Source organism: Pristis pectinata, chromosome 9 (assembly GCF_009764475.1).
Source record: "Pristis pectinata isolate sPriPec2 chromosome 9, sPriPec2.1.pri, whole genome shotgun sequence".
Taxonomy (NCBI): Eukaryota; Metazoa; Chordata; class Chondrichthyes; order Rhinopristiformes; family Pristidae; genus Pristis; species Pristis pectinata.
In genome coordinates this window covers 72,744,511-72,771,609 of record NC_067413.1, presented here as the reverse complement: position 1 = coordinate 72,771,609, position 27,099 = coordinate 72,744,511, and the positions used below count along the sequence as shown (strand labels likewise).

Genomic DNA, 27,099 nt, shown 5'->3' with positions numbered 1-27,099 from the left:
GGTTAAGGAAATAGGAAGACCCAGCTGAAGCACAGATGTGGAGAGCATTGTTAAAAAAATAATCTGATTGAGATGCAGAAATCGCAAAAATGAAATGGAGTTCTCGTAGAAAGCCCAGTGGGAGGAGAAGTTTTACAGTAATTATCAACTTACCACCTCTTGGAGTAATTAGTTATTATTTGACTTCTCACAGCAAAAGTGAACAATATAAACAGGTGTTTGTGCTTTGGGTATTTGGGATACAAATTGCATCAAAAATTATTCCTGGCTGGAGGATCAATTCAGCAGACAGAGAGAGAGGCTCCTAGAGTGTTGGTGCATTGTAATAAAAATATTTTAAAAGGGAAAGGCATTTGATTTTTGTTGTTTATTATCTATTCGCTCAGGGTCTAAAACATATATTTGTGTCCATTTGGAATCAGACTAATCATTTGCTTTGTACTATCCAGTTAAATAATAGCATGACATAGATCTCTTCACATGTCCTGGCTCTGTATCTCAATTGCTGAAGTGTCAATGCTGTTGCCATGTCTATTTCTCTCTCCATAGAAAGCAGTCCAAAATGCACTCTGAGGCAAGGATTACTCCATACCCATAGCTGTATGCACAACTACCACAATACAGATAGTTTCTCCATGGTTTATGGAAAACAGTAAATATGCAATGTATTAACTTTGATATTTGCTTTTAAAACTAATATGACTATTTTGGAGGCTAATTGACAGTTTCCTATTCACGGCATTGTCTTTTTCAATCTTTTTATTAGTTTTCAAATTAATACAAATTAATATATAACATCAATGTTTGTACATGTAATACAATGAGATCAGGAGAACAATCATGGCATGGGGATAATCATAAAGAACAATAAAATATAATAAAAATCTGTAGATCCAACGACCTCTTAGCAAATGAATATAGTATAAAAGAAAGGAAACAAGAAGATTAATTATATAAATATAAAAGAAAGAAAAAAATCCCCAAATCAATAAGAAAAATTATAAACAATATCAAACCAAACTAAGCTAAACAAAAAAAAATTAAAAAAAACAAACAGGAAAAAAAACTGGACTAAAATTTCTCAGTAGAAACAGAGCAATATTATGTCGTCAACTCCATGCCTCTAAATTGAAAGGTTGTTACAAGGGGGATCTATATCATGTGAAAATATTGAACAAATGGACTCCAAATATCTCCAAATTTAAGAGAAGGATCAACAGTACCACTCCTAATTTTTTCCAAATTTAAACATGATATAATTTGAGAGAACCATTGAAAAGTAGTAGGGGGTATTGGATCCTTCCATTTAAGCAAAATGGATCTTTTGGCCATTGATGTAACAAAGGCAATCATACGGTTAGCGGAAGCAGATAGATGGCCAGACTCTATCCTTGGTAATCCAAAAATTGCAGTGATAGGGTGAGGTTGTAAATCAATCTTCAATACATTTGAAATAATGTTAAAAATATCTTTCCAATATTTTTCCAAAAGAGGACAGGACCAAAATGTGTGTCAAAGAAGCCACATTTGATTTACATCTGTCACATGTAGTATTTATATGTTGATAAAAACGAGCTAGTTTATCTTTTGACATAGGGGTCCTGTGAACTACCTTAAACTTTATCAAAGAATGTCTGGCACACATTGAAGATGTATTAACTAAATTAAGAATTTTCTTCCAAGTCTCTGTAGGTATAGATGTCTGGAGTTCGCTTTCACATTCATTCTTAATTTTGTCCAGTGGTTCTGGATGTATTTTCATAATTAGATCATAGATTATTGCTATCAAGCCCTTCTGACAAGGATTAAAACCTAAAATTTTTTCTGTAATTTCAGTTTTGTAAGGTGTCGGAAAAGAGGGTATGGTAGCTTTTAAAAAAATTCCTAATCTGCAAATATCAAAAGACGTGTGATATAGGCAAATTGTATTTGTTAGACAGTTGTTCAAAAAATGAAAAATAGTTATCAATGAATAAATCACAAAAACATACTATTCCCTTCCTTTTCCATATGGAAATAGTTGAGTCAACTGTGGATGGATGAAAGAAAAAATTAGATTGAATGGGATTTGACAGATTAAATTTATTCAATCCAAAAAAATTTACGAAATTGAAACCGTATTCGTATTGTATGTTTAACAGTTGGGTTAATCATATGTTTACTTAATTTGCTAAGTGCAAAAGGGAGTGAAGCTCCTAAAATAGAAACTAATGAAAATTCAAGTACTGATTGGGACTCAAGGTGTACCCATTTGGGGTGTTGAATTGCATCTGAATCTTGTATCCAGAAAATTAAATATCTAATATTGATTGCCCAATAATATAATCTAAAGTTAGGCAAGGCCATGGATCACAAGACAAGGGAGCAGAAGTAGGCCATTCGGCCCATCAAGTCTGCTCCAAGGAAAAGGGAAAAAGAAATGAGAAATTGTGTGTGTGGGGGGGGGGGGGGGCAGGTGAAAAAAAACTATTCTAACCCCAATTTCCAGCCTTATCCCCATATCCCTTGACACCCCGACTATTTAGATATCTACCTATCTCTTCCTTAAATGCCTCCAATGATCTGGCCTCCACTGCTGTACGTGGAGTTCCACAAATTCACCACCCTCTGGCTAAAGAAATTTCTCCTCATCTGTTTTAAACCTGTACCCTCTAATTCTAAGATTGTGCCCTCTGGTCCTGGACTCACCCACCAAGGGAAACAGCCTAGCCACATCTACTTTGTCCAGTCCTTTCAACATTTTAGATGTCTCTATGAGGTCCCCTCTCATTCTTCTGTACTCCAGTGAGTACAGTCCAAGAGCCAACAAACGCTCACCATACGCAAGTCCTTTCATTCCGGGAATCATCCTCATAAATCTCCTTTGAACCCTCTCCAACATCAGCACATCTTTACTAAGATATGGGGCCCAAAACTGTGCACAGTATTCCAAATGAGGCCTCACTAGTGCCCCATAGAGCCTCATCAACACTTCCTTACTTTTATACACTATACCTCTCGAAATGAATGCCAACATAGCATTCGCTTTCTTTACCACCAATCCAACCTGGTGGTTAACCTTTAAGGTATCCTGCACGAGTACCCACAAGTCCCTTTGTACTTCTGTACTTTGAATTTTCTCTCCTTCTAGATAATAATCTGCCTGTTTATTTCTGTTTCCAAAGTGTACAACTGCACATTTCTCAACATTGAATTTCGTCTGCCATTTCCTTGCCCATTTTCCTAAACTATCTAGGTCTCTCTGCAACCTTCCTGTCTCCTCAATACTCCCTTCTCCTCTACCTATCTTGGTGTCATCCGCAAACTTAGCCACAAAACCATTTACTCCATCATCCAAATCGTTAATGTACAAGGTAAAAAGAAGCGGCCCCAACACCGACCCCTGTGGAACACCACTAGTAACCGGTAGCCAACCAGAACAAGATCCTTTTATTCCCACCCTTTGCTTCCTGCCAACCAGCCAATGCTCTACCCATTCTGTTATCCTACCTGTAATTCCATGAGCTCTCATCTTATTAATCAGTCTCTTATGCGTCACCTTGTCGAAGGCCTTTTGAAAGTCTAAATACACAGCATCTACCACCTCTCCCTTATCCACCCTACCTGTGATTTCTTCAAAAAAACTCCAATAGGTTGGTCAGGCAGGATCTTCCCTTCACAAAACCATGTTGGCTTGGACCTATCTTGCCTTGCACCTCTAGGTATTCCATAACCCCATCCTTGATACCACAATCCTTTTTTAGTTTTTGTAAATATTTCTTACTTAACCTTGAGTTTTTGTTCTGCCAAATATATGAAAGAATTTTAGAATCAATAGTGTCAAAAAAAGATTTCGGGGCAAAAGTTGGAATCGCTTGAAATAAATATAAAAATTTTGGTAAAATATTCATCTTAACTGCATTAATTCGGCCTACCAATGATAAAGACAGTGGGGACCATTTAGTAAATAATTGTTTAACATGGTCAGTTAAAGGCAGTAGATTAGCTTTAAATAAGTCCTTATGTCTCTACAGCATTGTCATCTCTGTAAAGTCAACAGGCTTTACGTAGATGAGTTGCTGGTCGAGCTACTGCTGCCTCAGCACTTAGAGACCTGGGTTCAGTGTGGAGTTTGCATGTTCTCCCTGTGATGGTGTGGGTTTCCTCCAACATCGAAGAGATGTGCACGTTGATAGGTTAATTGTCCACTGTAACTTTAAAAATGGAAGGAACTCATTTCAGCATAATTATGGTAATGTGGTGCTGTTCATAGTTAAATATAATTAACAAATTGCATTGGTTTTCTGCATTTGACATCCATGTTGTATTAAGTTTTGTAATGTAAGCAATAGTTTAGCTCTTTCCTTGGTTTCTCTCTTGTTCTTAATACAATTAAGGAAAATCCCAATGTATTTTATTATCTGTGCTTTGTCCCCCTTCTTTGCCCTCCTTTTTTGTAAAGCTCGTTCCCCCTCCTCCCCCTCCACACATATATAAAACTCCTGAAGTGTCCCTGCCCCCCAAACTTCCAGTCCTCTACACCAACCATTTGATTTTTTTTTGAACCCTGAATATCCCTTGACAGTTAGACACCCTTGGACTTGCAGTCCTCACCCTGCACCCTTGTGGGAACACATTGGCCCTGAATTCTCACTGTTTCACTTTTAAAAGATCCCCACTTCCCATATGTAGCTGCTCCCAGTCTACATTTGCCAGGTCCTGTCTAATACTAAAATCTGCCTTCTCCTCCCTTTTCTCCCCCACCCCCCCCCCCTTCAATTCAGACAATTTATTTCCAGATTCTTATCCCTTTCCACAACTATTTTAAAATTTACTGAGTTATCGTCACTATCTCCAAAGTGCTCCCCATTGATGCTTCATTTTGTGACATTAGTCTAGTAATGCTCCATCCCCGGTAAGGATATCTATATAGTGGAACAAAAAAAGTCTTCTGGATGCACTTTTAAAAATTGCACCCCTTCTAATCTTTTCTCACCACGGCTTATCATGCCCGTATCTGCTCTGCCTATTGGAGTGACCTAGTTTTCCATATTTGACTGAACCTTGCCCCCATCTACTGTATTACATCTGTGTCCCACCCCTGCCAAGTTAATTTAAAATCTCCCCAACAACATAGGCTTACCTCCCAGCAAGGACATCAGACCCATTCGGGTTCAACCATCCTGTTTGTGAAAGTAGTAAAGCAAGGTAGAAATACCATCCTTGCCAAAGCCTGACCTATTGAGACTGCGGCACTCCAGGATCTACTGTCATTTCTCAGCCTCTTTTCATTCGAGCAGCTCTATTCCACACAGCTGAAATTAATTAACTTCAAATGAAAAGACAGCTACAAAGGATGTCCCCCCACTTAAGGTATCTTGTTTACCTGCTCATCTGAAACTACAAGCTTCAGCTTAAGTTCTTGCAGGCTGTTTTCTTAACTGTAAAACATACTAGCTTTGATTACTAATGTAAGATAAACTTAGTAAAATGATAAATGCTAACAATTTTCTTGTTCCCCAAAGCCTGAACTCTGGGTACTGAACTCTGGATCCACTGCAGAAATACATTGTGGTTTCTGTCCTGCTCTTCTTATTCACTCAAACGAATGGAAATTGTGCATGTGGAATGTTTACATATGCTTTTATTGGACAATGGGAAAGCCTTGCAATTATGAAATTTAAGAACTTGTAATTTGGCATGGACACTATAGTATAAGGTGTTTCTAAAGGCATTGAAAAGTGGGCCACGTGTAGCATGCTTATTTCTGCTATAGAATAGAACTGTTGTGTATTTAATTGCCATCTCTTGCATCTTTGTAAGAAAATGAAATGCAAGTATCTGTTAATAAAATGAAATATATCCTTTCCAATAATCATTAAACATCAAAATCAATACCATTACTTACACAGCTTTCATGTATTACTGAGATTAAAGAACTCACTGACAACTGGGAAGAAGCACATATTTGCTGTACACTGTTATAATTGTTCCAGTATTCAGGTTGGATAATTTGTTTCTATTGATACTTCAGTTAATAAGTTGACTGGTTCCAATCCTTATAGCCTAGTGAGCAAAATTGTGTTTATATTAATCAGCATTCTTTATTTGGAAACTGTCAAAATGTTTGTTTGAATTCTGACCTTGTGGGGAGTCTTGTGAGTGCACAGTTAAGAGAATATTCGGGGCTGGATATGAAAGTAACCAGAGGATATGGTGATTAGGTAGCAAAGTGTATTGACAGCAAAATATCAACCATAATCAATGGCAGAACAGGTTCAAGGAAACACATGGCCTGCTACTCTATCTGTATTATGTTCTGAACTGAAATTGAAAATTCTCAATTCTGACGTTCTCAAATCTCAGTTTTTAACTGTAATCTATGAACGGCGATCAGAAAATTGTTACTTCTGAAAGTAACACTTAATAATTGACAGTGACAAGTGGAAGAGTTCTAATGTATCTAATTCATGTAGCTTGCATGTGAAGATTGGTCCAAGTTTTAATCTCTTGACTGAATGTTTTCTTCTACTTTGGTCGAATGAAAGCTTAGTAAAATTGGCCTTTTCCCCCATTTGAAACTTAACTAAGATTTATCTTTGTTCTTTTTACATTTTTCTCATACAGTTATGTGATATTAACACCATTGGATCTCTGGCCCATGATCATTCAAAATGAAGAAGCAGCATTTGGCATGGCATTGAGACCCTTGAGTTCATTTGTCAGGAGCTCACAGACTAGTTTAAATGGTAGAAGGAGCACTGCCTCCCAGACCTTTGAGTAGGAAAAGCTATTACTTGCTCAATAATGCAGCTTGGTTATGACCAGATTCTATGATTCAAGTGAAAAGTTGTTCTTTTCAGAGTTGCCTTAGTAGAGTAATTTAAGGAACCTTTTATCCTCCTAGGTAAGTTCCTAAGTGGACTACTGGAGATCAAGATGATCCACAATAGTCATAGATGGCTAACAAAATATATATAGTTTGTGGTCAGGCTACAGTTATGATTGATCTGTAGTTGCACTGTTCCAGTTAACCTTCAACAGTGACTCTTAGTGTTGGGAGATATAGTGATAGCAGTGCTTTGGTAGTGTGGTAGAAAGGGTGCTTTGTACTTGCATGCCCCAAAAATAATAATAATAATAATAATAATAATGTCAGCTCAGCCACAAATGCTATTTACATCCTGAGAAAGGATTGAACCTCACAGCTCTAACAACCTGGTTCATTCTTGACCTCCAGTGTATCATTTACACATTCTCCCTGTAACCATAGGGTGAACATGTCTATTTTGTCATTGGAGTTCCTTGCGTTTACATTTGCTCCTTTTTTAAAATGAGTGGTAGGAAACACTAGGAGCTCCAATAATAAAAATGAGTGCTGATAAGTTTTCAGTGACAAATATGTAAAAATATGGATAACTTTTGATCAACTTTTTCAACAGAATCTTCTGGAAAAATCTGCAGAAAGAGAAACACATCAGGAATATGCACTTGCAATGATTCAGTGCAAAGTCCTTAAACAGCTGGAGAACCTTGAGCAGCAGAAATACGATGATGAAGACATTGCTGATGACATCAAATTTCTTTTGGAAAAGCTTGGAGAAAGTGTCCAAGATCTTAGGTTAGTTGTGTTCATGGTTATCTGTGACTGAAGGTCTGATGTAATACAGTAGTTTTTGGTAAAAGTGGTTAAAGCAGAGGTTTATAATTGTCATTATGTGCTTCTATTTCTTCATGTGGATAACACTATATGCTCATATGAATCCCTATGCAGGTGTGCATTTACATTCATAATCTGTTCAACTGCCTTATGGTTATCACCATATCTATATAAACAGGAGGAACTTTTAATAATGTGTCTCTTTATTATTTTTGAGAAACCCATTGGTTGTCTTAATTTTTGAAACTACAGTTATATCACTACAATAATTCCAGAGAAAAGATTTTCTAAACCTTCTCACCAGGGCACTAGAATTTTTCTTGATGTTGGAAATCTGAAATAAAAATAGAAAATCCTAGAAAAACTCAACAGGTGAGGCAGCATTTGTGAAAAGAGAAACAATTGATGTTTCGGGATGCAAACCCTTCATCAAAACTGGAATATTCTGTTTCTCTTCCAGGGATACCTCTTGACCTTTTTTTTAAACTCTTTTTATCTCTGATGTTTTATGGTTACTTTGAGGGTGCTTTCTGCAATAGGTCACCTATATTTTGTGGCATAAAGTTGTACATTCTTGGAAAAATCTGTCCAGGATTCGTGGTTACCTTGATTTAACTGTATTAAATAGTTGTAAAATTACAAGGTGTACAATAATCATGTATTGGTGTGTGCAGATTTCTTGCCCTTGTAATTGAATTTTGGTGTGAAAACTTGTAGTTGCTAGTGTTACCATATGCCTACTGCCCTTGACCCTCTGGGTGATGAAGGAAGTTGATGTTTAGGATAATGGTGTTGTATATTAAAGGTCATGGGTGGTTTTGGTTTGCACGCAGCCAGGCAAATGGAGAATATTCCATCACGTTTCTGATTTGTTTCTTGTAAATGGTAGAAAGATTTTGTGGAAGTATAGAACAGTACAGCTCAGGAACAAGCCCTTTGGCCCACCATGTCTGTGCTGACCATGATGTCAATCTAAACCCAACTGCCTGCACATAGTCTGTATCCTTCTATTTCCTACCTTTTTCATTTGTCTGTCTTATTGCTTCTCAAACATTTGCTATTGTATCTGCTTATTCCACCTCCCTGGCAATACATTCCAGGCACCTACCACTGTGTGGTTTTAAAAAAAACCTCTCCTCTTTAGTATCTGACATTTCCACTTTGGGAAAAAGACTGACTATCTACCCTATCTATGCCTCTCATAATTTTATAATTTTCTATCAAGTCGCCCCCTCAGCCTTCAATGCTAATACATTCCAATCCAGGCAACATCCTGGTGAGCGTCTTCTCCAAAGCCGTCACATCCTTCCTATAGTCTGGCAACCGGACCTGCACACAATACCCCAAATATGGCCTAACCAAAGTTTTATACAGCTGCAACATGGAAGTGAAATGCAGGATGCCCAACTTCTAGGTTGTTCTTGTAGCCATAGTATTTCTCTGCATGGTTCAGTTAAATTTCTGGTTATAGTGATAATGGGGAATTTGGCCATGTAAAAGGTTTGTAGTTAGACTTGGAGATGGTCATTGCCTGACACTGGTATGGCACAAAAATTAATTTCTATTTATCAGCCAATGTTTAATGCCTCTTAATGCCACTTCCTCTTGAAAAGAAAACGTTGTGGAGTGACCTAATGGATGTTGTTAAAATCATGAAATGTTTTGAGGAGACTTGGTGTTTCTGCTGTGGATGAAGGTTAAAACAAAGAGCCACCAATATAAGACAGTTACGAAAATATCAAATAACGAGCATAGAAGAAACAACTTCATCCAGAGTAGTGAGAATGTTATACATGCTACCACAGAGAATGATTGAGGTGAATTCAACTAAGAGGAGCCTAGACAAACATGAAGCAGGAGGGGGTATTCTGATGATAGTTAAGGAAGGACAGGAGGAGGTGCAGGTAGAACAAAATGCAGGCATTTGTCTCGTGGTCAAATGATCTAAATTTTTATATGCTAATTTTAAAAGCATGTGTTCCTTAATCTGGATGCAGCATTGATTTTATTTTCTCCTGTTCTCCCATTCCACCTCCCCACCCCCACCCATGCCATTCAACCCTGAATTCTACACTTGCAGCTCCTTTGATGAATATAGCTCTGAACTGAAGTCAGGACGTCTGGAGTGGAGCCCTGTTCACAAATCAGAAAAATTCTGGCGAGAAAATGCTGCAAGATTGAATGAGAAAAATTATGAATTGCTGAAGTAAATTTAATTTGAATATTTGTAGTTGTTGCACTTAGATGCATTGGCATTCAAGCCTGAGTATACTTCTGTATACTCAAATTGGTAGATCCCAGTGGTATTTAAGATGTGTTCAATAAAAAGTATTTGTGATGTCATCTTGCATAATGTCATTGACAATTTAATGAAATTGCAAGTTAATTAACTGATCTTTGCAAAGTGATTATTAACATGAGTAGTGCATAAGCATGCAACATCTAAAGCAGATGATGAGTTTCTGCTTAAATACTAATTGCAAAATGAATTCTGTTGAGGATAGATAATAACTGAAGTAATCCAACAATTGTTAGATTTCTTCAGTTGTTATTTGTCCTCAACAGTTGCTGTGAAATTTTAATGCTAGAACTTAGAAGAAATCAGATTGGGAAGGATTTAAGCAATTCAATTATTGAATATAATGTGAAAGAAATACATGCTAATCTCGTTATTTTGCACTGTAATTGTTCTATTGTGAAGGATTCTAACAAGGCTTTTGGAAGTGTCTGATGACCCTCAAGTCTTAGCTGTGGCTGCACACGATGTTGGTGAATATGTACGTCATTACCCTCGGGGAAAGCGGTAAGAAATTGTCATTGATTAAAATTTACAGGAATAATTCTAATTTATCATTGTTTTTTGAATATTTACTATGAAAATGAAGAAGTAATTTATTTTATCGGTAATTTAGGAATTCAACAACAGACACATGTATTCTTCAGGTGCATCTGAAATTCATAGAAATGTCAGTACATTACAGGGCAGTTAGTGCATATAGCTCATTTATATAAAACATGACTCTTTGCAAATTATTTTCTGCATCTCATTTAAATTTAGTTTTGAATTACGGCTGCAATGATCAAGGTATGTGCCCATAGGATTGAAAATCTTGTTTCTGCTTGTCCACTGTGTCAGCATTGTGAACTTCTGGGTTAGCTTTACAATTGAAACTCAGTAAGTGTTGAAGCAAACGAGTTCTAAAGAAACAGGATTAAGCCTCTAGATAGCCATTCAGTTAGCTTCTGACCATTCTGTATTTTAACTCCATCTTGGTTCTGTAGCTCTTGGTACTCTTGCTTAATAGTGAAATTATCATTTTGTCCCTCCTGCACATCCTGCCCTTCACCAAAGGCATGGAAGAGAGATTTAGAATCTTCCAGTATCCTTAGTTTGAAGATCAATTTCCTTGTGTTATTCCAGAATGGTTAAGCTTCTTTTGGATCACCCTTCTCAAAGGAACACAAGCATAGTGCATTTAACCAGCACTCTTGCTAGCATGGGATCTCTGGCTTTTACCTAAGTGAGCTTATAGGGTCATCTGAAAGGCAGCTGCTCCAACAGACCAATGCCCTATCAGTTCTACCCCAGATGTCAGCCTGGATTAAGACCTCAAGTCTCGAGTGGGTGTTGAAAGTATAAACTTTGTAAATCATCCACTTAAAAAGTCACATTTAATATGGGAGGGATAGGAGATATTCATAACAAATGGGGGTAGAAAAGAGTTTTCTGTGTGGCTAATCAGGTTAAGGCAGGTAGAAGTTAGTTGCATATCTGGGTTATGTATGCATAGAGATACGAGAACAATATTTTAAAAAAAGTTCTTCAGGGCATTCTAATTTTCAGTTAGATTGAGAGGCACAAAATAGCTCAAGAAGTAAAACACATGGACCTTTTAGGATCAATTTTGAATATAGTTTTCTAGAATGGGCTTTCAGAAGTGACAAGAAAACAAGGAATTCTGTAAGCAGTGTTGAGTAACAAACTAGAATTGGTTAATATTTTAGTGATAAGGGAGTATCTGGCAAACATTGATTGCACTTTTTTTTAAGGTCTGGAAGCATTAAGGCAGAGTTCCAAACAAAAATTTTAAATTTACCCAGTAAACTTTGTAATGATGAGAGATGAATTGATCATATTAAATTTGGCAGCCTATAGATAAAATATTGGGAAGCATTTAACAAAGTAGTTGGAATAACTTGGTTGATTAATTAAACACTCCTAGATTAACAAATGTGCATGGTAACATTGAGCGAAGATCGAAAGCTTACATCTGTGCAGGGGAAATTTGCATCCAGCATACTGGGAAAACAGTAAAAGGCAACAAAGAAATGAATAAAAGGTGCAGATAGCTATAGTATCGAAGCAAACAGAAAAATAATTTATAAATATGAAATAAGGAAGAAACTTAAAATATGTCTACTAAAGACAAATGTAGGCATGTCTATAATTAATAATAAGGAAAAAGCAGACATATCAGGACAGAATAGAAAGCAACATAACAAAATACCCAAGCAGAATAACTTAGTGGATTTAAGTTGTTTAAAAATAAGAGAAAATAATGGGACAAGGTCTGATATGTTTATTCATGCTTTAAAGGATAGTGCTTTGATTCAATTCTCTTCTGCACTCCAGTGTCATATTACCTGGTTTGTAGACCTCTGATTTCTGGGTCAGTAAATGGCAATTTCAAGCTTAATTCAGAATGAGATGACCTTAGTGTAGGATGATAGTGTTAGATTATCATGTGTTCCCTTATTGAATGAGGCATTAAACCAAAGCCCTTACTCCCAGAGTCGGGGTTACTCCTCAACTGAACACTTTTTTAATGAACAGTACTTTTGTAATTTCCCAGGTCAGCAGTTATCCCCCTGAGCCAACACAATCATAATAAGGATAGTGTAATAAGGATTAATTGGTCATCTACATTGTTCATTGTGCACCATTTGGAAGTTGTGTTAGTTGATGCTCGTTGATTATGTATGCCTTCGACATCTGAAGCAGAACTAAAGTAACAGTTCATTCAGTTTTTATTCTACTTAAAATGTACATATCTTGGGTGTAATCCCTAGGTGCCGAATTGCAACAAACAGTTAAGTTACAAGTTTTCAAAAATAAATCACTAGCCTTTAATATTCATTATGAATGTTTTTTTTTCCCCCTCAGTGTAATTGAGCAGCTTGGAGGCAAACAACTTGTTATGAACCATATGCATCATGAAGATCAGCAAGTACGGTACAATGCTCTTTTGGCCGTACAGAAACTGATGGTCCACAACTGGTATGTATTTATCTCTGTGATACAAAATTTGGGATGTGTTACATTTGAAGGTCCTATGTTAGAATTCCTCCTCTGTAATGGAACTTGATAGTATTGTGATAAGAGATTCCAGTGTTGACTTGAAATAATGCACTTTGCACATTTAATCTCATTCAAGGTTTAACGGTATGTTTTTCTCTCGCTTATGAGACAGTAACATTTGTGGCATATTTTTCTTAAATGACTAAGAATCAGGGTGAAGGGTTTTTTGAAGAGGTTTATAGGAAGTTTTAACAGTAATAATTAGAGGTATAGTCAGTAAATTTTAAATTTTATGTCAATGTAAAATATGCCATTGTTTATGATGCATCTAGTGTTTCTACATTGTTCTAAAACAACCTTATTATCCCCTTCTTTTCCATACCAGTACACTTTTTATTTTTTTACTTTTGTGTTCTAGTTGACTTTTTTGAGAAATTTGGACTGTTGGCATTTGTCTCGATCAAGACATTGGGAATTCTAGTGTGAATATTTATGTTCCGAAGTTCTTAATGGGTATATGTTTGCAGGCTTTGCCAGCTATTGGACTTGTCATGCAGTCCAGCAGCTCAGCACAAACTTTCTGAAATTCTACAATACTCTAGGTAGTGAAAGTGCCCCCTGAACTAGTAGCAGGTACAAATTGCTACCGAAACAATAACTTGATTCGTTTCAATGAGAAGGAACAGCTGCAAAGGACTGAGGTGTGTGTTGGGTAACTTGCATTTTTTATTTGTTTTAATTGATTTTAAAGTTTTGTTCATGGTATAACTAATCTTTAGCTAATGTTACTGAATTTCAGCTACATTCAAGACATCAGCCACCTAGGCTAAGCTGACTAGCAACATGGCATACCCTGTGGCTATGTCATGTTAGCTCACATCGTGTGATAGGATTTGCATCAGGAAAACCTTGCCTTACACATGCCCATGATAGCTAGGAATTCATCTTCCACAGAGAGCAAATATGATATAGAACATGACCAATACCTGATCAGGCAATAAGGCTTGATGCACTTGTGGGGAAGCTTGCATCAAGAAGAGAGGGAAAAGTGCCAAGACAGAAGATAAGAAGTTGTTGTTGTACTTTGCATTGCACCTCATTATGGCAGTGGAGGAGGCTGCAAACTGGTCAGAGTGGGATTGAGAATTAAAGTGGCATGCAACAGGAAGCTCAGGATCATCCTGTGGAACAAGCGCAAGCGCTCTACAAAGCGGTCACCCAATTTGTGTTTGGTTTCTCCACTGTAGGGGAGACCACACTGTGAATCCAGAATGAAGTTGACGAGATTGGAAAATTATCCTTTGCAATTTCTGCCAGCTCCAATGTGGCCTACCCCCAGTCGCAACTGCCTTTCTCCCCTTTTTTTGAATTTCACTGGGACCGCTCACTTCCTGGTCTGCTCTTCAATCCACCACTCCCTGTCCCGTGGCACCTTTGCATGCATCTGGAGAAGATTAAACACCTGTCCATTCACTTCTTCCCTTTTCATCATCCAAACAACCATTCCAGGTGAAGCAGAGATTCACTTGAACTTCATCCAGTCTATTGTACTTCATAATACATGATGTATTTCCAGGGTAACATTCTGTTACAGCCATTAGAGGTCTATTTCTAATGCAACAATATGAAGATCAAGACTCCCCTTGATGTTCTTCTACAAAATCTATAAGGATCTATTTCTCTTGTAGTCTTTTTTAAAAGCTATCTTCCTAAATACTGTGGTTAATTTCAAGGTCCATGATGTCAAGTGCAGTCTGTAATTTCAAGGCATCTATGTCAACAAGTGCAGCTGTTACCGAATGGATAGCAATTTTAGTTGACACAGCTGTACCTATGATTTCAGTTGCTGCTTAGTATTTAAAGATGTCTAAAGGTGGACTGGTGGCTCTTACAGTAGAAAAAGGATTAAAGCCTGGTGCATGATTATTATTAATGGCTCCTATTAACTATAACTCTGACTATATCTCTTTCTACCCTCTAACGTTAAGGTTTGTTTATTATAGCAAGAAGAACTTTGCAAGTTGAGAATATGGAGCAAAAGAATCAATTGTGTTTTATCAAGGAGTACCTGTGCCAATGTAACACATATTCTCTTCTTTTGACTTGCAGTTGTGATTCAAAAAGTTCTTAAAATAACAGATAATTCAACCCTGACATTTGGTCTTGCCGTTATTAGAACTTAAAAGAAAAAAATAAACCTTTATATATGCTTCATAATTTGACAATGATAAATGGTTGACGTTTTTCAAAAATAACATTTCAGGAACAAGAATTTATTATGATAGATTAAAAATAGAAAATGTTGGAAATAGCCAGCACTTGAGGGTGACATCTGTGGAGTGAGGAACAGTCAACATTTCAGGTCAATAATCCTGCATCAGAACTGGAAAAAGTGTGAAAACAAGTGTGTTTTGCAGAGAGCTGGAGGGGTGGAGAGAACAAAGGGTGGGTCTCCTTTATTATGATTGAGTTTCTTTTTCTGAAATAATTTTCGTGTTGCGTACCAGTACATGCAGGATTATGTGCAAGAGTTTGAAGTGCATTTCAAACAGTCAGACTTGATTTTACCTTTATTTAATTATCACCTTTTAATTGAATTTGTCTGCACATGATCCATATCCTTCCATTCCCTGCATGTTCATATGCCTGTCTGAATGCCTCTTAAATGCTACGATCTGCTTTCACCACCACACCTGGCAGTTCCCGGTACCTACCACTCTGTGTAAAAAAAAAAGACTTACCCCATATATCTCCTTTTAAACTTCCCCTTCTCACCTTAAAGCTATGTCCTCTGGTATTTGACATTTCTACCCTCATAAAAAGGCTCAGACTATCTACGCCTCTCATAATTTTATAAACCTCTATCAGGTCTCCTAACAGGTCTCCCATCAGCCACTGACACTCCAGTGAAAACAATCCAAATTTGTCCAGTCTCTCCTGATAGCTTAATACTCTCTAATCCAGGCAGCAACCTCTTCTGTATCCTTTCCAAAGCCCCAACATCCATCCTGCAATGGGGCAATCAGAACTGTACACAATACTCCATATGTGGCCTAACACAAGTTTTATACATTTGCAGCCTGACTTCCTGACTCTTGTACTCAGTGCCCTGACCAATGAAGGTAAACATGCCATACACCTTCTTTATCACTCTACTTGTGTTACCACTTTCAGGGAGCTATGGACTTGGACCCCAAGATCCCTATGGATATCAATGTTCCTAAAGGTGCTGTTATATACTGTATACTTTCCCATTACATTTCACCTCCCAAACTGCAACACCTCACACTAGCCTGGATTAAACTCTATTTGCCATTTCTTCTTCCATATCTGCAACTGATCTATATCCTGCTGTATCCTTTGACGACTTTCTTCATTATCCACAACTCCACCAATATTTGTGTCATCCACAAACTTACTAATCAGCCCATCTACATTTTCATCCAATTCGTTGCAAAATACACTGGTCACAGACTTCCTGTCAGAATAATATCCCACCACCACTACCCTCTCTTTTCTATGGCCAAGTCAATTTTGAATCCAATCCACTACATCACTATGGATCCCATGCATCTTAATCTTCTAGATCAGCCTATCACGAGGGATCTTGTCAAATGCATTAGTAAAGTCCATGTAAAGAACATCCACTGCCCTACCCTCATCAATCATTGTCACCACCTCAAAAAAAATTTCAACTTTGTAAGACATGATGTGCCCCGCACAAACGTGAGTAAATCCTATCTCTAAGAATCCTCTCCAATAACTTCCCTACCGTTGATGTAAGGCTCACTAGCCTATAATTTCCTGGATTATCCCTATTGCCCTTCTTAAACAAAGGAACAACATTGGCTCCTCTCCAGTTCTCTGGAACCTGGCCTGTGGCTTGAGAGAATACAAAGATCTTTGTCAAGGCCCTGGCAATCTCCCCTCTTGCCTCTCAGTAACCTTGGATAGATCCCATCAAGCCCTGGGGATTTATCTGCCTTAGTATTCTTCAATAGACCCAATACTACCACTTTCTTGATCTCAACAAGCCTTAGTTTATTATCATACCCCACACTGATCTCACTATGCTCCATGTCCTCCTCCTCCTCCTCCTCCTCCTCCTCCTCGGTGATTACCGATGCGAAGAACTCGTTTTGTCCCTTGCCCACATCCTCTGGCTCCAGATATAAATTCCTTCCTTTATCTTTGAGTAGGACTAGGGTCCTACTCTCTCCCTAGCTACCCTCTTGATTTTAATGCATGTATAAAAAGTCTATGGATTTTTCTTTATCCTACTCACCCAAGGACATTTCATGGCACTTTTTGGCCCCCCTAATTCCATGCTTGAGTTTTTTCCTGCTTTTATATTCCTTAAGGGCCCTGTCTGATTTCAGCCTTTAAACGTTGCATATGATTCCCTTCTCCTTTTGACTAAATTTACAACATTCCTCGTCATCCAAGGTTCTTGAACCTTGCCACCCTTGTCTTTCCTCCTTACTGAAACATGATGGTCCTGAATTCTGCTCAGCTGGTCTTTAAACGGCTCCCCCATGCCAGATGTGGACTCACCCAATATCAGCTGCTCCGATTCTATTTGCCCTAGCTCCTGCCTAATAATATTGTAATTTGCTTTCCCAATCTAGCACTTCCCTTGAGGTCCTGGTTTATCCTTATTCATACTTCATCCTATTTTCAAAATACTCTCGTACTGAAACTTCAATCACTTGGACAGGCTCGTTTTACAATACAAGGTCTAGTATAGCCACTTCCGTAGTTGGACTACTATTTCTAGAAACCTTCTTGAATAGTTGTGTTTGAAACTTCTAAATAACTTTAACAGTTTTAGAGATGATAAGATGTTCCATTTTTGATTGTCTGAAATGCTCAAAATCAAGCCACATAAATGTGCCTGTGATATTTCCAAAACAGAAGATTCTGATTGTGCACAAGGGATAGAACATCTTCCACAAATGGGATCATCCCAGATCTCTTGACAGCAGCATAGTTGGATCAAATCTGCCAAAATTAATATTAATAAAGTTAGTTGAGAGTGTTTTCCTTACCAATGACTTTTCAGTTCCTCTTCTGCAGTTAGCCCAACTCAGATACTACTTGCAAAGTCTTCTACTGCACTGACACCAGTGAAATTATCTAAATAAATATTTAAGCTCCCTAAGCATAAAGGGCAATTAATAGCCCAGGACTTACTTAGTCGCTGGACCTCTGCTCCCCCATTAGCACAAGTTTAGTATCATGCTGAATTTTTAGCGGTACGTGATTTGAGGACAGAGACTTCCCTGTGTTGAAGATCCACAGTTCTGCATTAAACAAGATTCGAATCCCCACTTTTCCCACACAATAAAAACTGGGAAAAAGTAATTTTTTGTGACTATTTGAAGGATGAGACTAATTGGAGTATCAACCTGCATTGTACTCCAAATAGAAAACAAATGAACAATACTAGATATGAGCAAACTGCTACCTCATTTTTATGGCTTTGAAAATTTTCTGATAGAGGTAGAAGTATCTGGCCAGTACTTACAGAGGAAAAAATTTGGAGTACAGATAGGCCATTTAAAACTTTTAAGTCTGGACAGCATTGTGGCACAGTAGTAGGCTGCTGCCTCGCAACACGAGAGACCCAGGTTCAATCCTGACTTCAGGTGCTGTCCACATAGAGTTTGCATGTTTCCCCTGTGACCACATAGGTTTCCTTGGGTTTAGAACATTAGAACAGTGCAGCACAATACAGGCCCTTCGGCCCACAATGTTGTGCCGACCTTTAAACCTCACTTAAATCTATCTAACCCATTCCTGCCACATATCCCTCTATTTTAAATTCCTCCATATGGTTATCTAGTAATCTCTCGAATCTCGGGTTTCCTCCCACATCTCAAGACATGCAGCTTAGTAGGTTAATTGGCTACTGCAAATTGCCTCTAGTGTGTTGATGAGTGGTAGAGCCTGGTGGGAGGTTGAGAATGTGGGGAGAATTTTTTTTAAGTGTGATTCATATAGGAGTAGTGCAAACAGATGGTTGTTGCGCACTGTGGACTCAGTGGGCTGAAGGGCCTTTTTCCATGCTGTATTTCTCTGACTGTCTATTCCGCCATTCAATACAATAACATCAAGTAAAAAGAGCTTGAATTCATGAATTGAAATAGCAAAATATATAAAGTAAAACAACTTTAACAGCATGATTATTTCTTTCAAATGCTCCAGTCTCCAAATCTTTAATGGTTTTCTGAGCACCTTAAACATCCCTCTTGCCCTGTCCTTTCAAATAAAAAATGCATCATTTAGACACTGGTGTGTAACATTATGTTCTTTCAAATGCGGCTCCTTGTCAGGATTACTTGATATTGATTTGTTCCATATTTCAGTAGTTGACATTTCACATTTTTCAGGTAAATGCTGCATGGATCTTAATTGTAATTCAGATTTCAAACCATAACTTTGCCTTTCAATATTAATGTGTTGAACACTATTGACTGACTCCTTGATTCATTCAGATGCATTGGACTAGAAATTTTTCTATAAATTTTTTTAATATATTAAGAATATTTTAAATACAGGCCATTCCTGGGTAACGTGGATTCTGTTGTTACAGACGTCCATAAGTCATTTTGCCTGTAAATTGGAAAATGCACAAAAGTCACTCGATTATGGTAATCATACCTTGACAGTACTGTAATGAATCGCATCAAAAGCTGATAAGAAAGGACAATTACTAAGAGTGGAGGGAGGAAGGAAACTAGTTTTGCTATTTGTAGGAACAAACATTATGTAAGCAGTATTATACTCTCAAAGTTTGGTTCTGTTAATCTCAATGCTACTCGTGTGTTTAGCTCAGGCAAATTTTGAGGTGATGAAATCCATAGTATCTAACTGTGGTAGATTAAATGTTTCATATCTTTGGCAGCAGCTTTTATCTAAGGAATTCTTGAATTATGTTGTATTGTAAAAAAAAACTGAATCAGGTTATCATTTTGGGTATATCTTTTTCTTCTTGCCTTAAAGAATATTTATGAAATTTAAATAGGCTACTTCCTTAATCCAGATCTGCACAACTCCTAAAGCAGTATTGGTATGATTTTGCAGAGATCATTGAAGCTAACTTTTGTCAGCTAAATTATAATTTAAATGTAGTTAAAATCAACTATAGATTCTTGCACAATTAATTAAAATGAATATGGTCACTGTAGAATAAATATTTACTTCCTCCATGCTGCTGAGTTGTTAATAACAATTGTCTTTAAATCAATTCATAGGTCCTTCATCACAGCCATTGTGCAGTATCATGTACTCTAAAACTCAGGTTTTTTTCTTGGTTCCAGGCTTGCAGAACTGGAGAGGAAAAAATGCATCATTACTTTTTATTTGACTTGCCACATTCTGTTGAAATGTGTTAATCTAATCTTTTCTTTGAGTGGTAACAATAAGACTTCTGGGGTGTTACTGTCCATGATTTAGTAATACCACATGTGTTCTGATATGAATTGGTAGACAGCATGATTTAATGTCGATGGTTTTCTCTTAAACTTCAGTTTGTATCTTTCATTGCTTTTAGCTTGCACTTTGAGGGAAATAAGCAATACATTTGCGTATGTAATAAAGGGCCTTGTATTTTAATGAATAAGGTGTGTTCTTTTAAAAACATAGTAACCCTGTTCCATTATTTTCAGGGAATATCTTGGAAAACAACTACAGTCAGAGCAACCCCCAACTGTTACCACAAGAAGCTGAATTTTAACAAAACGTCTGCAATCTGTGTTGGAAAGTGTGCTTTCTTTCTTTGTTTATGATATCAGGAATTGTTTCTCTGGATGTGTTGAACTAAAGATATAATATAATGTTAATGGATAGTGCTGTTTATTTGTCGACATGCTGCATTTCTTTAAAATGTAATGTATTTAGCAAAATAGTTCATAGATCCTGATGAAATAAAATGTCTTGCTGTATTTGGCAGAAATGCATTGAGTAACCTGAGGACCTGTTGTTTGAATTAGTTCACTGCTATGATTTCAGAATGTTTTCAGTAAAAACTGCACTTCATAGTGTCAGGTTATCTGCTGTATATCAATGTATGGTGCTGTCTGTATCTTGATGATTATCACAGATTTCAATATAGTGAAATTATTAATCAACTTCCTCTGGACTTGAAGTCATTAGATTGACAACATTTAATCTTGCAGTTCTATGACTAAATCTTTGAAATCCTATAAAACATTATAAGCTGGTTAAATATTACTTGCAGTAGAAGCATTGATTCACATTCAAACACCAGATAACTGCTATTGGAAACGTTTCTTCACAACCAACCAGAAAGGCAAATCCCCTTTACATTAACAACTTAAACATAAAGTGGAGTGTGAAGGAAGTTGTATAGTATGTAATATTACAATGAGATTATTTTGAGGAAGAAGAAAAAATAAAGCTGGAGGGGAAGGTATCATACATTTTTTTGAAATAGATTGTAGAGCACACACTAATATATAGGACCTGCATATTGTCATTCTGGTTGCAAGTTGCTTTTTAACTGATACTGATAAATTACGTGGAGAAATCTAAAAATGAGTGACATGTTGTATCACCTATACCTGGAGATTGGACTAATTAGATTAACTTCTCTTTGTGTGGTTGCTGAGGATCATAGAAACAGGTTCTATGTTCTATTAAACTCCAGATGACAAAGTGGGTTTTACCACCTCAGCTGCCAGAGCTTTTACTTAGAACCCATTGTTGGCTGGAAATCAGTCTGTTAGATGTACGATTGAAATTTTTAATTAAGTTACTTGCCAAACTAGAGCAAGTATACTCTACCAGGACTAAAATCAAGGGATTTGTCTCCAATTGCACCCCACGCTACATAATAGAGATCTATGGCATTGAGAGTTACCATGGTGCAAATGCTGCAAACTGTGTTGTATTGTTTTCCATTTTAGTATCTGTTTAAAATATACCCACCCATATATTAGACACATTTTGGATCCTGCCTGCAGGAAATCGGAGACACTGAAAATGGCGAAAGACATCAGTGGGATAGTTTTAATTATTCTCCCAATGGATACTGCTTCATTAATTCATTGGAAATCATTGTCATCTTGATTTTCAAAATGGATGAAGCAGATGATTTTCTTTGCGATGTATTGAGACTTCAGGTGGGATAAGGGAAATCCAGAATACTAGACCTATGTGAATCAGTGCTACATCAAATCCTCTTTACAAGTAAGAAATCTGGAGTGGTGCTAGGGGTTGTTCACCTCAAATAAAAATAAAGCTCTAAATTTCAAGCTGTCCTCATTTAAGATCCTATTCAATATGCATCAGTAAGTACTAAGTAAGCTTTTTTTAATGATGTCCAGAAGTATTGCCATGTAACCATGCTGATTGATTACTAGCCAAGCAACTAAAACATTACGGTATTTTATACAATTCTGTACAAGTTTGTGGGTTTGTTATGAACAAATCTTTGTGTAAATCTGCTTGGGTTTCTGACTCATGAGAATATATATCCTAAGTAGTGTATTTCTATCTTGCCATATGTTTTCTGTAGTTAACCTGTTTTTTCACGTCCCAGCACTGATCCAACTCTGGTACCTTTACTGGCTTAATGCATCCTATTTCGATTAGAATTATCATTTGAAGAAAAGATTTTCTTTTTGTGCAGGATGAGGAGCTGAATGGAAATTTTGATAGCAAAGAATTAGTGCATTAATCTATTTAATTTGAACTGTGGATGTTAACTCTATACATCACCAAACAAATGAAACTAAATATGAGATATTCCTCTTTCTGCTCCTCTGCCCTTTCCTAGAAATTGGGTTTAAGTCCCGAAATTCTCTGTCAAATTGCACTGTATGAGTATCTTCACTATACAGACTGTTGTGTTTTAAGATGTTCCACTAACCCTGGCTAATTAGTGGTGGGTACTGAGTACTTGCCTAGCCATGGATGACTTTAACACCCAACAGCTGCATCAATACAAAAATTAAAACAAACCTAAAATCATGCAGCCACCCTTGCATTTTACAGCTGCTCCTTTAAAATTTACTAAGACTGTACTGAAATGCAGGAAATTTGTGCAGATTTATGAAAGCATCCTACATTGAAAAATGTCTCTTCTTAACAATGCTACCTCTGACATTGTAGCACTGGAGTAGTAGCCTAAATTTTGTAATCAGGTGGTTGGAGTAGGATCTGAACTCAGCCTTTTGGTTTAGGTGAGAGTTCCACTGACTGAACCATGGTTGATAATTAACAAAACTAATAGGCTGTTAATCTACTACAAACTCAAACTATTGCAATGTCAGCAGTCAGTAATAATGCAGAGTACTTTGAGTGCATTTGATTCTGATCACCAATAAATTAGGTCTTCAAATGCTGGAGGTAGTCAAGTGACCAAGTCTCTGCATCAGGGATCCTGGCTGAGACTGTACCCTTATGGCCTTTTCAGCCTGGAAAATTCATTTAAGTTCTGGTTGTATATAGATTGTTGATAAACTTCTGGATAATGAAGATAAAAATCCTATGACTGCAAGAAGAAAAAATATTTGCCCCACTTGGAAGTGGAATATCTGGACAGGTATATTAAAATAGGCCATCTGATTTTTTTAACTGTAATGGAAACACATGCAACATGTTTGTTTCTTTTTCAAATATCTTTCATGTTGTGGAACTTAACCAATTTAAATTGATTCTTGAAATGAAATGTTTTGTTCATAACGTTATTAAAAATATGCCACTCTTTTCCCCAAAGTCAAATATAATTGACTATTTGAAATTAAAAGGAAGAACTTAAAGGATTGTAATTTGATTTCAAAGATGGGTCCTGTATTAAACCTCAGGTCTTTTGTTTATGCATATGCTTCCTGTTTAACTGGAAAATGAGTTTGTGCACCAATATGCTTAAAGAAGTTTTCCCCCCTCAAAAAAAAAGGCATATGTATAAGTCAGTTGAGCTTTGTCTGTAGTTTACTGACCTTTATAGTGAAGTAAAGTTCTGCTTGATTTTTTTTAAACATTAGATGTATAATATTAGCAGATACTGGAAATGTAAAATTAAAGTTGAAAATGCTCAGTGGATCAGGTAGCAATTGTGAGAAGCCAAAAGTCAGATGTTTACGATCTAGCATTTGTAGTTTTTTAATTATCAGTAAAGATTTATGTTTGAAGAAATAAAGTTCTGGGAGCATCAACTTCCCAGAAATCTTTAGATGACCAACAGCCGGCAATATTCCTAGACTCCTACAATAATGTTGTTTATTCTTGAACTTCAGTGATTGCCATGTTCATTAAACCAGGACAACCATACTTCAACAATGCAAATGATACAGATTTTGCTCATAATTCATTGTAAAAACACTGATGATGCAATCTATTGGATGAAAGACACTCTTGTTTGCTTTAAATTTACTGTAATGTTCAAGTCAAAGCTATTAGGAGATATTTCAGCTATGAGGAAATGCTTTTGAAAGAATGAACAACAAGGAAGAGCCGAGTGTCTCAGAGTTCTTTAAAATATTGTGCTGGCATAAAACACAAGAATCAGGAACAGAAGATAAACTTTAATGTTCAATAAGCAGTCATTAGCTTGCATGGATGAGACTGTTAAATGCTTTCAAAGTGTGATGCCTAGTGTTTGCTGCACAACAAAGAGTTGGTAACTGTTCAGAGAGATTAGGGTGTCATACAAAATTCCCAAAGTTAAGTGTGCCTACGTGCTATCTAGAAATTGGATTTCACCTTTTCTCTGTGCACTAAAATATTGCTACATTTAGCACAAATGCAAAATTTGGTTCACTTAAAATAAATAGAAAACTTTCTTAAAAAGATATTTGAATAAGCATTTGGCTGATTTACACAAAGAAAGAAATGGTAAAATGGAATCTGAGTAGTTCCCAATGCACTTTCTATGCAGCAATAACAGAAGATCATCACCCTTTAAAGTCAGACACTGGCAACTCACAATTATGGCTGCCATGGGGAGAGGGAGAGACCTGGATTTTCAGAAATCCTGGTGCACGAAAAGGAAGTCAGGAGATCTGCCAGAGCCAGCACAAGTGAGAAATCATGCACCATAGAGCAATCCAAAAGAAATTGCGTAATCTCACAAATTACATCAAGATGAGCTGCAAACCATTCAAAACACCACCTGCTTCAAAAAGTCATCAGTCATACCTGTGCCCAAGAGCAGGGTGAGCTGCCTCAATGACTATTGCCCGGTAGCATTCGCATCGACTGTGATGAAGTGCTTTGAGAAGTTGGTTATGGCTAGAATTAACTCCTGCCTGAGCAAGGACCTGGACCCACTGCAATTTGTCTACCACCACAACAGGTCTACAGTGGATGCAATCTCACTGGCTCTCCACTCAGCTTTGGAGCATCTAGATAACAGCAAAACATGTGTCAGGTGGCTGTTTATCGATTATAGCTCAGCATTCAAAACCATCATTCCCTCAGTACTAATCAACAAGCTTCAAAATCTGGGCCTCTGTACCTCCTTCTGCAACTAGATCCTCAACTTCACTACTGGAAGACCACAGTCAGTGCGGATCAGTAGTAACATCTCATTTACAATCAACACAGGCACACCTCAAGGATGTGTGCTTAGCCCACTGCTCTACTCTCTCTATACTCATGACTGTGTGGCTAGGCCCAGCTCAAATGCCATCTATAAGTTCACTGATGACACCACTGTTGTTGGCAGAATTTCAGATGGCTACGAGGAGACGTACAGGAGTGAGACAGATCGGCTGGTTGAGTGGTGTCGCAATAACAACCTCGCAATCTACGTCAGCAAGACCAAGGAATTGATTGTAGACTTCAGGAAGGGGGAGTCAGGAGAACACACGCCAGTCCTCATTGCGGGGTCAGTGATGGAAAGGGTGATCAGCTTCAAGTTCCTGGGCATCAACATCTTGGAAGATTTATCTTGGGCCCAAAACTTTAATGTAATCATAAAGAAGGCACACCAGCAGCTCTACTTCATTAGGAGTCTGAGGAAATTTGGTATATCACCAAAGACTCTTGCAAATTTCTACAGGTGTGTGGTGAAGAGTATTCTGACCAGTTGCATCACAGCCTGGTGTGGAGGCTCCAATGTGCAGGATCGAAAGAGGCTGCAGAGGGTTGTAGACTCAGCCAGCTCCATCATGGGCACAACCCTCCCCACCATCGAGGGCAGTTTGAAGAGGCAGTGCTTCAAGCAGGCAGCATCCATCATTAAGGACCCTCACCATTTGATACATATGCTCTTCTCGTTACTACTGTTGGGGAGGAGGTACAGGAGCCTGAAGACCCACACTCAACATTTTAGGAACAGCTTCTTCCCCCTTTACCATCAGATTTCTGAACGGTCCATGAACACTACCTTGTTATTCCTTTTTTGCACTATTCATAGATTTTTGTAACCTAGTAATTTTTATGTCTTACGCTGTACCGCTTCCACAAAACAACAAATTTCATGACATACTGTACGTTAAGGATGATAAACCTGATTCTGATTCTGAATTTACTCTTCCACAGACATCTTTTTCAGACACACTGCCTCTAAATGCATACAAACTGTTAATTGTTGTAGTTGTACATGGAACATAGTATGTGGAGTCTGTATAATGTAAAAGCTTTTGTTGAACAAAATTTTTCTCTGCTCCACCAAAATCAGACCTGGTTTATGTAACTCAGCCAGCACACTCGGCAGTACAAATAAGGCACAAACAGCCCAGTGGAGTGTTCTCTTGAAGATAATGTCATTTTCACCAGAGGTTGCGTTATTATAATAGTTTTTTGTAGTAGCTCTATGGAAATAAGGGACCTGGATTAGCACAAGGATACACAGAGCATCACAGATGATGACATAGTGAAGACTTAATGGACATATTTGGAGTTAATATCATATGCCATTTTTTTTCAGAAAATCAGATTTTGAAGTCATGGCTTGTTTCCAGAATAGAAGGCACCGAAAAGAATGTGGAAAGACATCGTGGGACTTTCCCTGAGATAGATGGCCCCTGCAAGGAGCTTAAAGTCCCAGGCTTTTTCCCAAGACAATCTCTGCAGAAGTGCAGGGAGAGGTGAGAGGTCTATTGACATGGTCACTTGATGGATTGTGGAATTGTGTCTAGAAATAGCAGACTTGTTAAATACCTCAAACAACCTCTGAAGAGATGTGGTT

At 37.4% G+C, this 27,099-nt stretch overlaps 1 protein-coding gene across 3 annotated transcripts in view; it reads left to right on the top strand.

Moving 5' to 3' along the window:
- Positions 1 to 21,070, top strand: part of atp6v1h (ATPase H+ transporting V1 subunit H) — a 65,699-nt gene extending 44,629 nt beyond the window's left edge. For all 3 annotated transcript variants that reach the window (XM_052023685.1, XM_052023686.1, XM_052023687.1), the window contains 5 exons: positions 7,422 to 7,600; positions 9,720 to 9,845; positions 10,341 to 10,442; positions 12,804 to 12,917; positions 20,609 to 21,070. In XM_052023685.1, coding sequence (XP_051879645.1) covers positions 7,422 to 7,600; positions 9,720 to 9,845; positions 10,341 to 10,442; positions 12,804 to 12,917; positions 20,609 to 20,669 — 582 coding nt within the window. In that variant the 3' untranslated portion in view covers positions 20,670 to 21,070. The remainder of the gene's footprint in view (positions 1 to 7,421; positions 7,601 to 9,719; positions 9,846 to 10,340; positions 10,443 to 12,803; positions 12,918 to 20,608) is intronic.
- Positions 21,071 to 27,099: the final 6,029 nt, after the last annotated feature.